At 40.7% G+C, this 15734-nt stretch overlaps 1 protein-coding gene across 3 annotated transcripts in view; it reads left to right on the top strand.

Moving 5' to 3' along the window:
* ELOVL6 (ELOVL fatty acid elongase 6) overlaps nt 1-15734 on the top strand; it is a 98951-nt gene that overhangs the window by 64543 nt on the left and 18674 nt on the right. For all 3 annotated transcript variants that reach the window (XM_064510593.1, XM_026101717.2, XM_064510592.1), the window contains exon 2: nt 7468-7599. In XM_064510593.1, coding sequence (XP_064366663.1) covers nt 7529-7599 — 71 coding nt within the window. In that variant the 5' untranslated portion in view covers nt 7468-7528. The remainder of the gene's footprint in view (nt 1-7467; nt 7600-15734) is intronic.

Below are 15734 nucleotides of genomic sequence, written 5' to 3'. Positions count from 1 at the left end.
AACCCATAGCGGCTCCAGCGGGACACCCTGCTTCTATCACCTCTTATCACCGTAAGTCTTAGTGTAAGAATTAGGTTGTTGTCAAAGTGATAGAGATGGATTTAACAGAGACTCGCAGCAGAGAGGAGGTTTCTGTGACCGTGACCGGTCTGAAGGCTTTTAACAGGGCCAGTGATGGTCCTCATTTTGTCAGTAAGTTCCTAAAGTATTCTGGGCCCAGATTCAACTTGTAGCTCTGGTGACATAAATCTTGGGGCTTTGTGCAAAAACAGTTGTTACTTATGATTAATATTGGTAACAGGGGAATGATAGTCCCCTCTTACAGCTACGCAGCACGCTCCCACCTGCGTGGGGCCCCGGAGATGGGGCGGCACGGGCTCCGGCACGGGCTCCGGCACAGGCTCCGGCACGGGCTGGACAAGCGCGCCTGGGACCATCCAGGTGGCAGCTGGCACGGGGCGCTCGCCCTGGAGACGCGGCCCGCCAGGCTGTCACTTCCATTGCGAGCTGCGCTGGCTAGAGAAAAACACAGGGATGGATTTCGTCACTGCAAGCACGCTATCACCACTGGGTGGGTCCCCATTTTAAACATAATTTTATAGTGGAGGAAACCTGGGATAGAGCCAGAGATGGAGCTGATTTGCCTTCAGCAGTAACAAGATTTTAGCAAGCTGGTTACAAAACCCAAGGTTTTGGAGGGGTTTTGGCTTTGTTTTCTGAAGCGCTTTCAATGTGAGCATTAATTTTCTCTCATGCTTATAATTGGGGTTGTAGCTTATAGGTTTTTAAGGGTATATGGCTTGTTCTATTAAGCATATATGATGCTATAAAGAACAGTGATTTCTTCAGACTTGTATTTTCCTCTTCTATCTAAAAAAAAGATATGTCCATATGTCCCTGAATTTTAACTTCACTTTCTCCCCTTTTCCCTTCTCTTACATTTTCCCACTACAAAGAGAAAGCAAGAAAAAAAAAATCACTGTTGTTGTTTTCCTCCCTAGCTGCATACATTTTAGTTTATGGCTAATATTCTGTTACACTCATATTCTACAAGCATGGCCATGATGACCTACTGATAAACACATTTAGATGAAACAAATATCAGGGAGCTGCAGGACATCTTCCACTGTGCATTTACGCTGCCTTGCACTTGTTTCTCTGCTCTGTAATGTTATGGCTTTTGCCTACCCTGCCAGTGGCATGACCTGGGAGCATTTTCCTGCTCCTGAGCCTGCCTGAATGTGATGCCGGGGTGAGACTCAGGTGGGCACTGCGTCTCGGCCCCAGACCCGGCCTCCCTAGGAATGATGCCGATAAATGCAGGCTAGTGGAGGACTAAGGCTACTTCTAGCCTAGAGTAAACTGTTAGCACTCACGGTGCTCATCCCATGAGCAGAGGTGCCCCCACAAGTCTTAAAATGACAACACAAGTCATTCAAAACTGTGACAGTGTCCACAGAAGCCCTCATGACTTGTTCTCATTACTTGTCTGCATTTCCGTGACTCCGGTTCTCAAGTTCTCCTGGGTCTTTCTGTACGTCCTCCAGTCCTCCTCTCTATCTACTGCTGAAGCTTCCCAGATTTGCAGGACGACAGCCTGCTCCTGCTCGTTGTGCCAGAATACTGCCTGGGAACATTTGGCAAGACTGAGCCCTTTCGTTGAGGAATTATAATGATAATGCAGTTACTATAATAATGACATAAATGTGGTGATGACAGCAGGGCCCCACTGAAAAGGCAGAGGCAGGGGAACAGCAGGCCCTGTCTGGGACTTGATCCAGCGGCCTGGGCTCTGCTTTTCTTGCCGCCAGCACAGAGCGGGGTGCCGAGAGGGCTGCCCCGACCTCGGAGGAGCGCCCCAGCCCTCCGTGCCTATCACAAAGTGTCTGTCCCAGAGATGCTGAAGGTCTGAGCAGGCTCTGAAAGGCAGGCTTTAAAAAACGGGGGTCAGCCCATCAGTATGAAACATATCCCTGTTTGCTCTCTCACTCTGATAGCCCATCACGTGAAAGAACGTCATCAGTGAGTCACTTACCCGTGTGCGTGTGGCGTTCGTTGCTGCTGCTCTAAATAGAAATGTCAAGGGATGTTTAGCTGTAGGAGTACATCAGACTACGTGCATCAGGTTGGGCTTCCTCTTTTACATTTGCCTCTTTCTCAGTTATTAAGGCTACTATGGTCAACAGGAAACAACTACAAAAATGCTAATCAAATCCAGTGGCATAGGTCATATTTTCATATGCAAATCTGTTATAGCCACATATTGGATTTCTTCTTGGTGGTTTTGTCATTGTATCTGGGAAGACAGAGAAAGGTTTGCTTTGACAGTATTTCAGAAGTAGAAACACTGAGAGACTGTGAAGCGTTTTCACACTTTTTTTACATACAAAATGTGTGATTTTTAAATAAGCATCAGAGAGAAAGTAACCACCAGGGCTACCAGCCGCTGCTTGTGAAATGCTTGTGAAACACAGACACGGATATGCTGTGTTATTTACATGGGTTCAGGTCTTAAATTAGAGTCTTAAGTTCAGTGTTTCAATTATAAACACAACTGGTTGTTGTTTCTTGTTGAAAGCTGGGAGAGACATGTAAAAAAAGTATCTTACCTTTCATCTTACCGAGCAGCCTCATTTTTCCTTTTCTGTTTTTCAGTAAAATCTTTATTTTTCTAGAATTAAAGGAAACAGTGATGAAAGATGCCAGAAGAAAAACATCAGAAGTCTGAAATTGCCTGTTTACTTGACACAAGCATTCTCCTCTGGCAACTACGGTGCTTTTTTTTACCTGTTCTGCTCCCTTAATGGCATATGCAGCAGTGCTAATAAGTTTAAGATTGAGCTCAGCATATGGAAAGTAAATACATCTTGATAAAAAAGTCTCTAAAAACCTATAGAAAGTAACTAGAGACAGATAACACTCCTCCACTTTTTATCACTATTCCTTTAGAATGCCATTATGGGGATAATCCTATATTACATATTAAGGGACAGTTAGAAGATCAATGCAAAGGTAGTCCTTTGTGAATTTCTGTAAGGTTTTTCCTTAACAGTTAAAGAAATGCCTATGGAAATACTAAACTTTATGTTATATATCTGTATCTCTATAAGTTTAGTCATTAACATTAGAGAACTCTACAATAATGACTCAGGCTGCTATTTTCAGGGGGAAAAATTTACAACCGTGCATATGGGCTGAAAACACCTCCTTCAGAGGCACTGCAGTATTCAGGGCTATTTCACGTTACATCAGAGATCCCAGAGTGTCTTGCACTGTTTTGTATGAAGCTCACTGGAAGGTTTTGGTCTGTTATTTCAGAACGCTGTGGGAATTTTTATACATTCAGTATTTTATGAATTACATTTTTCTGGGAAGAGAGACAAGTTTTCATACTCCCTACCTTTCTGTTTGCCAGTGCTTTCTTTCGTTAATTTGTTGTCCGTTTGTGTGTGTTGTTTCCCTGCCTTAAGCCAGATGACTGATCCCTCCTTGCCGCTTCTTGGTGCCTGAACAGGCTTCCCTGGGTGAGACTTCCTGCCTGCGAACGACATGAGGCTTTGCTGCTGGTGGGATGGGTTTTCTCCATCTTTCTTCCCCAATTTTCTGCCTCCTTCTTCTCAATTCTTAATCCTTTCATTTTTTTTTCTTTTCTTGTCTCTTTTCCACTACCTTAGGGCTAGACCTAATCAGGGATTTAAGCTTCTAAAATGCACACCAGTGCCCCAACCTGTCTATCGGACCTTGGATAGACAAAATACCCTCGGTTTACACAGTGCAAAGGGAGAATCAGGCACCACGGACTGTGACCCAGGTGATAGTATTACCACCTATTCCTGCTATAGGATTTCTGTAAGAGAGTGACCAAAATTAGAGGAATATCTTCTTTCAAGGTCCTGATGATGTTTAAGCAGAACTTTGGGCAAAATCAATGCCTTGTTTCTCCTATATATGAGGTCCTAGTTGTGGATGGAACAAAAACTTCTCAGGCTCCATATGTTGCAAAAGGAAACAAGCAGCTGCTCATGAGTTTGGACTATTCTGCCATGAAACCGCAGCTGAGCCATTGCTTCTCATTCCAATGTTGGCGTAATGCAGAATTAAGGCACTTAAATACTTTTTTTTCAGACCTAACCCTCTTTTAATACTCCCCCCTCCTTATGCTTCTTGTCTTCCTACTCGTACACTTCAAGGCTCCCCCCCTTCCACGTAGTCCTAGCTTCGTCTCTCGTAGCTGTCAGCCTCCCATAGTTACCAGTCGTCCTTTCTTTTCTGTTTTCCCCTCGTTGTCAGCTGCTTTTGCCTGTCCCTTCCCTTCATGATAAGGCCACCTCTGCTCTCCAGTCCCCGAAGAGCCACCTCACATTTTCAGCCCTTAGCCCCAAACTCTGTCATCCTTTTCTGTAGTAACCCCCAGACTGAGCAGAGCATTTTACAGGTTCTCTAGAAAATTCCCCTCCCTCCCTTTTTGGGCAAAAGAGCTGGCAGATCTCTGCAGCGCAACATGGAGTTGTATTCAGTATAGCTAGTACTTAGTTGCTGAAGTCTGAAAATGTAGGAGGGTGGGAGACAACTGTGAGAAACAGAAATGCCAGAAAGATGTGGAGGATTTGGCAGCCTTGTCTTTATGTCTATACTGTGTTACCCTGCAGAACAGAATTGAAGACAAACATATGAATGTGTTAACATTGACGTTACTGGATGTGAGTCTTTGCTACTGAATTACTTAGGGGGACTTTCTGGTTTTAAGATATATTATTTTGTTGTTCTGTTGTATTGAGTTTCTCTTCAAATAATAGTAATGAAAATTTACAGTGCTCTAGAACTACTCCAAAACTGTATCTTTAAAAATGCTCATTTAGTACTAGACTCCTTTGGCTGAAACCATGTCAGATATAGTGAATGCTGTCAGATTGCCATTGCTTCGTATTGCCAATCGTTAGGTACCAGGCTGTAGTCATGAACCTTTCACAAAAGCCATCATAAAATCACTGGTAGAAGGTGGTTAATACCAATCTAATGCAATTAAACAAATCATCTTAAGAGTACAAACCTCTGCCACCCCTTTATAACTACATCTTCTGGACTACCAGTCCCTTTAACTATTATGATGCTGCAAAGAGAAGACAATTCAAAGGCCTTTGGATGCCAAAAGTGAAAGTTTTTAGAAGTTGTCAGAACCTGTCAAAAAAGAGATGCACTTCCAAAATCAGCCTGGTGTTCATGCAGTATTGTGCCTTCCTCTGACAGGAGATAGCAGCGTTGCCTCCCTCCTTGCCTAACGCTGCCAGCAGCTGCGCTCTGCGGTTCATGCACGAGTGCAGGCGGATCGTCTCGTGTCTGCCACCACCAATACGGAGCCATATACAGCTGGAATAACAATTACCGTCACCGCAAATAGTGCTGAGCAAAGCTGTTAAGAGTGACCTAAAAATTATCAGTTCTAATTAGTATAATGTTGAATGTAGTATAATTACTATATAGTATATAGTAATGTATACTGTATACTATGTAGGATAATGTATATTATAATTATATATAATTATATATATGTATTGCATTATTATATTTATAATATATATCTTTTTATATATGTATGTATAATTAGTATAATACTGACATTTTAGTATAATTAACCTCTTTAAACTGACTGAACTCAAAAGAATAATTTCAGTAATAAGCACCAAAGTGAACTGTCATTTGGTGTAAATATATAGGGTGTCTTGCCCGGGAAGAAGGGAGTCAAATTGAGCACAGACCTGAATGGGTAACTGATTCAGACTGGTCTCTTTTTTTGAACTGGAACTGAAGCTGAACCATTATTTTGAAGTCTTGGTTGTGTTTGATCCAGAATTGAACTGCTTCCTGCCTTCCCTCCTCCCCATGAAATGTTTCCAGTTCCTGGTCTTCAGCCCCGACACCCTTCCCCGCCAGCCTGCCCACCGCGTCCTGCTGGCAGCTGCCCAGCGGCGCTGCGTTGCACCCTCTCCCTCTGCGCCGGGACGGCCTCCTGCACTGGTCTCGGTTGCTCTGGGGACCTCGCACGGACCAGCTCCACACAGACCTCCTCCGCCTGCCCGATGAGGGACTCTGACGACACTGCCCTTAGCTGGGGGAGACGCACGCAAGTCGGTCTCTGTCACTATTACCGTACTGTTAAATGTGGCAATTATGTCTCTTTCCTGACTGTGGAAGTTAGGAACACAGAAGTGAAAATTAATGAAAATTAAAGAAGTGAAAATGAAATTTTTTTCTTTAGTAAAGAGATGATTAAGGGCCCAGACTTTGTGGTTTTCAAAACCCAGTTGTAATAAGCATTGTCACCACAGTTAGGCCGCCTATATTCATGTTGGTCTTTTGGACTGATACTGCTACTTAGCTTTCATCCTTATACAAAAGTCATTTATCTCCACTGAAGGCTGCACGTGCTTTCTTTGTACTAATATAGGAACAAATACACTGCTACAGCTTTTCTTAGGTACTCCACTAGTACTGGTATATGTAAAAATAGATTCTGTAGAGAAAAATCTGTTCCTAAATATATACCCACCCAGTTAGGCCACCATTAATGTTGCAGCATTAAGTATTAGCCAGTGCCACATTATGATGTGTGGGAAGGGATCCCAGACTGAATCTATTTTTGACCTGTAATGGTCGATTTACAGTGAATTACAATACCAGAGTTCAAATGCTTGCTGATCATTGCTGAGCTGAACTACTGTCAGGCACTTCTAAAAATGAAGCTTGCAATTCTGACAGTATCACTGAAGTTCCTAAACAGAGCAGTGCTTGACCTTTTCAGCAAATTCATTGGATTTCCTATACAGAGTGAACCGGCGCTTGCAAAAAGGACTTACAATAGGGCAATTCCACACAGTGTGATCGCTGCATAATACAGCTATTGACCTCTAGTTGCTGGCTCTCAGCTTTTTATGAGTCTCTTCATATTGTGTTGCAATGCTGAAGGTATTTAAAAGTCTTCTTTGAGGAAATAATGGGAAACAAAATTGCCAGTTAGCAAGGAGCCTGCAGGAAACAATGTATGATACAAAAGTGGTGAATGAGCCACAAAAACAGATCAGTTGGTCCAAATACCAGCCGCGTTTTGCTTTTAGAAGTGTGTCTAGGCAAAGGACCCACATGGATTTTGCCATAGCTATTGTGTTCCTCACAGAAGGTCAGTCTTCGTAAATTGGGAAAGAAGGGGAGCCAAATTTTGCTGTTCTTTTTCAGGAAAAGCTTCTCCAAGGTCAGTTTTGCCTGCAGTAAGAGAGCCTGGATCCAGACCTATGCGCAGGGATGCAGGTTTATACAATAACAATAATCTCTACTAGGCTGCAGGAGCGTCTTCGGAAGAGTTTCCTTTCAAGGAGACTCACAAGCACTTGGCAGTTACATACAGATTTGACTCTGCTGTGTAACGAATACGAATTAAATATTTAACAGCTGTTTTTTGTTTTTGTTTTGCAGGAAGAAATCATTCCTATTTTCAGCTCTGTATGCTGCCTTTATATTTGGTGGTCGGCACCTAATGAACAAACGAGCAAAATTTGAACTGAGGAAACCACTAGTGCTCTGGTCCCTGAGCCTTGCTGTCTTCAGGTAGGCATTTCTTTGCACCAAGAGCTTTTGACAGTAATCTATGTAAAGGGTTTGGGGTTCCTCAGCCATAACAAGAGTACTAATATGACCAAAGCTCATCCAGAAATGGCATTTCTTTAGTTCTGTCTTTCAGGGTTGAACCACTGAAATGGTCCTCTTTGACTTGCCAGATCATGTGACATTTGAAGAGGAGAGAAATTAATAACTCTTGAATAGCAAAGGTGAAAGTAAAGTGAGGAAATGAGAGAAAGCACATAATATCATTGCAAGCTAAAAACTGAAATAATCCCATTAAGATGTTAGGCTTGTTCTCACTTACTAGCATTTATATGGGTGTATATATAGAATATTAGTCAAGACTCTGATTTCCATTACAGTGAGGTAACCCTAGAGTAACTACCTTGGTGACAGGTAAATTAGGTACTGTAAATGAGATCAGAAACTGCGTGTTGGTTATTGCATCGCAAAGAGCTTTTGCATATAGCAAAAGGCTGGGTCCTCAGGGAAGGGCTGTTTCTCTGTGGTGCCCAGCCCATTAGTGTTGTGTTGCCACTATGTCGCTGAGTATGGGGAAAGCCAGGTTCAGATTCTTACAGTTTCTGAAGTCAGGAATAAAACCGACTGACCTGAATTTCATTTAATCTGCTTAATATACTCATTTTTAATGAGGCTGAAGATAAGCAAACACATGAACAAATGCTTATAATAATAGCCCTCTACAAACACACAGAATATTGACACGATTTACCAAAAATAGTCAGTACACAGAATTGAGGGTTTTGTAGTTCTAGTTCACTCTACGCTATGGAAACAATTTGTAAACTAATATCAAACACTGATACCTGTATCTTTTTATAGTATCAGTAAAATAATTCCTATTTATACTAGTTCACAAGTACATCAGGCAGGTTTGCTGACTGAGCAGCAGTGAACGGTGGGTGATTTTTCACAGGACAGAAATAGTTTGAGCTGAGAGTTTCTACAGGGTAAAATAACAGGAATGGAGAATTTTGTTTGTTTTCTTTTGCTCTTTTTCTTTTTTTCTCCAAAACAGTTCTATCACATTGGCTCTCTCTAAAACTCCAGCAAGGGAAAACAAATTTATTTTTAAGTTGTCTCATCCAGCCAGGACACGCTAACAGTAAAACTTTAGACTATGTTGGCTTAATTTTAATAGTTTATAGTTTCCTTAAAAATAAAACATCTTAGTGCAGACAAAACTTTGAGAATTCTGGATAAATTTGAGAGCAAGTTTTAACTTTGTGAATATTTATAATTTCCCTCCAGTTCCCAGCAGTTTGGTGCTATGTTTCTTGCTGTCTGTCTAACATAGTTTCATTGTGCTGTTAGGGTCCTGTAAGCAATTGCCATCTTTCATTCCAGAAACGGCTGAATTTCAGCAACTGTTGAATTGGTTCCTAGATGGCATTTCTTTTGTGGATCAGTTTGTAACGTGATTTGTAGCCAGCTGTGTCCCAAAATTCCCCAAATGCATACTATAATTACACTTGCAATAAAACATGGCCACTGGAAGCAAGCTGACATGTAAAGCAGTTGTAGTTTAATTCCAGGTCTGAGGAAAGATAGCACGATTTCAGAACTGTCCTTTGCAGAAGGTCACTCGGATGATTTCTAAAATCGCATTACCAGAGATGGGTCTGTGGCTGAAATTCACAGTGTGGGGTTTGGGTTTTCTTATTTCTTATCTCCTCCCAAAATCGTAAGCAATGTTCTAACCAACAAACAGCAGGAATACACGCTGCATTGAGGAAGTGCTGTCTAGATGGGCTGAAAACATTCAGACCAAAATCAACGTGTTCATTACTTGCTAAGTGACATTTCCCACCATAATCTTATGAAATATCTAATGTGTGACCTGCATTAGCTGCTTAGATTCTAGGTGAAACTTAAAATGTGGATTTCATGTTTTTGAAGCTAAAAGTTGTCAGGATGAACCTACCACAGTGACCACCTCTCCCTGTGCCCTGCAGTACAGGCACTTGGGCTGAGCTCTGCTTGTAAACATGCGAAGCAGTTGCCAGAAGAGTGCAGTCTGCAAGGGATTTGTGATTTTAGGATTTGCTTCCTCCTTCAACTTAAATATCACAGCTACAGTGACATTCCTGAAACAGCTACAGCGACATTCCTTAAACATTGTACATTGGAAAATGAGACAGCAGGGATGGAAAGGAGAGAGAAGAACACAATTGTGGTATATATTGTGGTATATATATTATGTTTCCATAAACATTGTGCTTTTAAGTTGCTGGACTTGCTAGCGGGGACCAATGAATTGTGAAAAATATATGGCTGCCTTTAGAAAACTAGAGCTTTATATTTATGGCAAGAACACCCCAAGGTACAGAACTTTCTTTCCATTTTCATTAAACTATATACTTGTGTTTGGTATGTAGGTACAGAGCCTTTTTATAGAATGACAACACTAGAAGAAATTTAAGATATATGCTCTTCTGGGTGTCTGACTACTACGCAGAAGAGTGAAGCAGGGCGGGGAAAGATGACCCAAAAATCTTACAGTAAGGTTGAGCATGAGTCTTCAGCAGCTTTTACAGTAACATGCAATCGCATACAAAACAAACAAACAGAAAAATCCCCTGACCTCTTGACTTGAAAAGAGTAGAAATGCAGAATATCCATTAAAACATGAGCTAGAGAGTTCTTATAAAAAGTTGATGGGAAAATCTGCTTCCTGGTGCTTCACTCTCAGTGCCCTTTCTGGGGCCATCAGTCCCTACCAGCCTTATTGACTCTTTTAGCCCATTTTACTAGACTTTGAATATTGCAAACTTTCCAGCTACCTTGAATTGGGGCTTTTTTTCTGATTTCTCACATAACTAGGTGTTTCATTTACATATGTTTGGCCTGAAAAACATTTCTGCTTCCTCTGAAGGTCAACGTGGATAGCTTTAGAAGCTGCTGTTCTGCCTGTAGACTTACTATAACTCCAGGAAAACACTCCTTAACTTCAAAAAGACTTCCTCATTAATTTTCTGGTCTGTGGAAATTCTATGACTTTTACTATAGCTTTTGGGAATTCTCAGTAATGTGTTTATGTGCCTTGAGTGACTGCACTGAGGAGGAAATATCTGCCCAGAGAGCCTTCAGTATTCTGTCTCAAGGTCAGTGTGAGCCATTTTCTCCAAGTCCTTGTTTATCTCTCTCCTACAAGTCCTACCATTTTACCTGCTTTGAGTATCTTCAGAAATAGTAACACTTAGCAGAGGCTGGAAAAATGTGTTCCAGACTTAAAAAAAGGAAATTGTCTGCCAGGCAATGACATGGTCCTTCTTCAGAATGTATCCCGTATGCCTTTTTCTTGCCAAGATCATTTAAATGTGGTAGCAGCTACAGCAGGAAACTTGCCATGCTTATAAATAAACAAAACAACTACGCCACCCTATTGAGCTTGCTGAGAATTCGGGAGTTCGGTCAAGAGTGAATCTTATGTCAATACTGGCAACCAGCAGGATTTCTGAGACAGAAAAGCAGTTTCATTTCCCTTTGGAAGCATCTTCTATTTTCAAACATTTTGTCTTTGGAAAAAGTTTATCACTTCTCAGTGAAAAATTTTATAAGAGCAATGACAGCAACTTTTTCCTTTCATTTTGAAACCACCATGTAACCATGATCTTTCAAAGTCTTTTGCTGAGAAATTAGTTTGGGGTCTTCTTTTTCTTTCCTGCAAGACTTTTTGACCTGATTCAAGCACTGAAGATTTCTTGTTGTCTGAAATGATTTCAGTCTTTTTTCTTCATTTTGTGCACTTTAAAATGCACTTTATTTTATGCACTTCATTTTATGCACTTTACTGATGGGAGCTGGGTGTTTGTACTCAGCCCAGCTCTGCGCTGAGGTGCGCTGCTCCCCGTCAGTGGGAGCCCATCCTTAGGAGGCTGATCCAAAAGTTTACCTTTCAGTCTCATAAGACTCCAGGCGGTGATTCACCTACACATCCAGATAACAGTCAGCCCTGCATTTCTAGCTATTTCCTGGGTTAAAATCTAAGTAAACATGACTAATTTGGGTTGCCAGTTCTATATTCCATGCCACTTTGAAAATCAGGTTAGGGTCATCACTGACACCAAAGAAATTTTTAGTTACAGTATATCAAAAGTACCATGCTGGCATCTCTGGGAATCAGCAAAGCTGAGACCAGGGCTCTCACGGAAGGATATGAAGTCATTAATTCTTGTTTTCATTACATCTCAGCTGGATTTTTGTAATTCCTTTTGTAGGCCTTGCAGTCTGTGTATGGGTAGCATCGCTATCAAGGAGCTTAAACATGTATTTGATTGCCTTGTCTTCACACAAGACAACAGCATGGCACCATTTTCACTCAGTCTCAATCCTTAAAGTGCTGCCAGTAGAAGAATCAGCATCCTGGCTGTAACTCATAATAGTAAAACGTTGTCTTCCGTAAGGGAAAGATGTCGATACATGAGAGGAAGAAGCTAAAATAACTGATGGGATTTAGGCATTTGCAGAGAGAGGCTAAACCTAACCAAGACTGATGGAGTGAGAGGTGTGATTCTTTTTGTCTAGCCAAACCACACAGTTAGAGTATTACTATCATCATCTGACATCATTCAGACTCTAATCCTAATTCAGCTATGTTTTGGAGTAACGGTGAAAATTAATTCATGACAATACAGGAGTGCCTAAAAGTGATTCTTCCTCAAAGTGGTAGAAATGCTACCAAATGTAGCCGATAGGTCACTATCTGTTTGCCACATACACAGCAAAACGAATAGCCTTGAAAGCGAAGTATCCCAACAGCAATATGTCTTATATTTGAAAGACAAAACTACAAAGTCTCACTGGAAGAATATGACTCACTTTTCTTTTATGAGACTGCTATAATTGCAGTATTTGTTGCTGCAAGCACAACAACATCTCACAGAAAGGTATGCGATGGTTCTGCAGAGAGCTCCCAACAAGATAATCCTAGACAAATCTTTATATTGAAAACTCTGTCCTCAACTGAACAGTGGAAGGGACTGAACATAAGTTTTAAAAAAGGATTTCAATTGTTTGGATTTGTGACTCTGAAACATATTCAAGTTATGATGCTTACAAGTATGAAAATTGATGAAAATTGATTCAAATTTGCATCCTATCTCAAGACCTGCCATTCACAGGGTCTTGTCAAGGAGGTTAAAAAACAACTTAATTTGATATGTTGCTGAGCAACCCGTCAAAAATCTTAAAATACTCTGAAATCTTATAAGGGTTCTGAAAGTACATTCAAAGAGGAAATGAATTAATGAAAGAGGATTTTTTGCCAAATAACACTAAAATTAGTAAGTAACATTTAAGGTGAATTATTTATCGTCTCTCTTATGAACTTGAAAGCATGAGAATTTAGTGTAAAGCGTGCCTTGTGTTTGTAATGCACTAATGCATATTCTTAACATGATTCTTTTTTCAGAGCCCGGGTTAGTAAAGTGCTTAACACATACCTACTTAACCATTTATTTCAATAGAACTACGTTCATCTTTATGTACTTACTCTTATATAGTAGAATATTGGAAAAAATTTTAATTACCATTTTGGAGTAAAAGTGGGAAATTGGATGAACAGCAGATATTCAAAATGTTTGGAGAGAAGACAGAAATCCATTGCATGGAACATAACAGTTTAAGAAGAAAAATTTCCTTTCTGAAAGCTAAACTGTAATCCCGATAGGGAAATACAAACAGTGCTATGTAGGGAGAATTTATAAATTGAAAAACAAATACAAGCTGGCATTAAAAAAACGGGTATAGAGGTCATAAAAGTATATGGACTAAAAGCAATTATAGTACTGTCAAGAAGATATATCTCCAATATATACCTTATTTATAGTAACTAAGAAGAACATCCCACGACAAATACCTTTATTCCCAGAATTATAGCTATTGCTGGTGCCATATGACAAAATGATGTGCTCAGTCCTTTCCTGAAAACTCATCTCTTCATTCACTGTGCTCTTACTGGACTCTGTTGTGTCCGCTGCAGTAATTTTGAATGTAAACTAATTTCACAGAGAGATTAATCAGGCCTTATAAAAAGTAAATCAAAGTTTCACTGTGAGACCTGGATTTTTTTACCAGTTTACAGGAGATATGGGTAGGATTGGCTAAAAAATTCCTACCAAAATCTCTCTCTTTTCAGCCAAGCTGGTTCCTCCTTCCATGGAAAAGTTCTTTGCTGTTTTGGTTTGCTTGTTTGTTTGCCTGCTCGCTTGTTTTTGCTGAACATCTTAGCAAAGTGTGTTTATTTGAAAACCAGCCGTTACACTAATTTTACCCCTATTCCCCTCCCCACTCTTTTTGTCACTTTGAATTAGAGCTTATTCATCAAATCTCCTGTCCCAGCCTATGGGACCTTGTAGGCCGCCACTCAGCATGAATGTCATTTTCCAAACATGGCCCAGTAGAAGTAGGCTTTTCCTCTTCATTTTAAATGGAGAGCAGTCTGAAAAATATATTTGAGGAATAAAGAACATCTGTCTGGTAGCTTAAGAAGGGAACTGCACTAGAGAGAAAGTAGATAATTCAGAAGAAATCAGACATCCCATCTGTCCCCCTCTGTAGCTGCACTTCTGCATTTTCCTCAGCCTCAGCACATGGTTCACGCGTCCTCCTGGATGCAGGGGAGCAGGAGAGAAAGCCCCTGCGGAGCAGAAATCACCTGTATTTTCTGCTGAGGAAGGCCCCAACAGATTATGGTTATTGGATGTAATGGGAGTATAATGCTGAGGGCTGTTAAGGTGTCTGACCCATCAAACCCACCTGTGAACGAGTGAGTTAACAAATGCCACCAGGCAGAGCCTTCAGGTGGAGACTCTTGTAAGCATGTGGAGGCACAGTTTGGTGAAGCTCTTGACATGCTGTGAGTTTAACTCCTCTTCTGAACAGAAGTGCTTCCTTGTGCCTGTGCCCATCAGCCTCTCGCCTCAGTTGCTGCTCCATCACGGATGTATTTGCTCCTTACTGACTGCAGGCAGAGTCCTGAGTCCTGATCCCTAGGAGCTCGCAGGAGTGCTGCCGCAGTGAGGACCCAGCGGAAAGGCAGATCACTGACTCCAGGCCTGTAATTACCAGTGCATTTATGGATCTCAGCAGCTCATTACAGCTGTATTATAACTTTTAGCTTCTTTAAGCCTTCTTTATTCTGTCAAATGCTAGTCTTTCCCTGCAACTTAGATTTTGCTTAATTTGTTATCTGCCTGTTTTACAGCTTTAGTGATTGCTAACTCCATCAGTTGGTTTGATTCTCTTCTAAATCTTTTACTTTATTACTTTTTGGCTTTATTTGCCTAGGATGATTTCAGACTCCTGAATACGTATGTTTCAGTGCTCAACATGACAGTTACTCTACCAACTTGATACAGTTGATCCTATAAGAATCTTTAAATTATCCTGCAGAAATAGATATGCCACTTTTTTGGATTATCATTTAAATCACAAGAATATTACAGTTATTCTAAAATTTTCTTCAGATAATGTTAGCTGCTGAGAATAATTTCAGTAATGACACAGGAACAAGTTCAAATGCCCCTGAAGCATTCATTAAGGATTACTTAAGAGTTACACTATGCTTATGAATCCCTCATGGGCTACTTTAGAAATCCTTAAATGGATTCCTTAATTCATATGAGATTTTGTGCCAAACTCAGGGCTTAAGCTGAAAATTGAATTTTTTAGTAATTCATCCACAGTCCACACTTGCTGACAAAAATATCTAAGAACTAAGAAATGTTTCTTGACAGAAAAATATCTTACTGAGTGTACAGCTTTCAGAGGGTGCTGGGGATCCTCAGCTGAAAAAAAAGTCCAACTATTATTTTGTGATGGAAGAGTGAGTTATTGCTTGTGAAATGATGGTTTTCCTTGAGAAATATTGTTCCTCCAAGTTTCTGCCTCCCATGTGCTAGATAATCATGGAGTAGCTTCAGGTAACAGCAAATGGAGGACAGCAAGAACTGATGATATGCAATTAGTATTGACTGGTTCGTAATTGACCTTTTGTAAGTTAAATGAGGAGCTAAGAAGAGTGGACAGAGCTGAAAAATTATTCTCCATTCCTGGAAAGCCAAGTTACATGTTCTTCAGCAACGTATGGTTACACT

This window comes from Dromaius novaehollandiae, chromosome 4 (genome assembly GCF_036370855.1).
Source record: "Dromaius novaehollandiae isolate bDroNov1 chromosome 4, bDroNov1.hap1, whole genome shotgun sequence".
Classification (NCBI taxonomy): Eukaryota; Metazoa; Chordata; class Aves; order Casuariiformes; family Dromaiidae; genus Dromaius; species Dromaius novaehollandiae.
The sequence above is the reverse complement of the archived record's forward strand: the minus strand, read 5'-3'. Positions and strand labels throughout refer to the sequence as shown.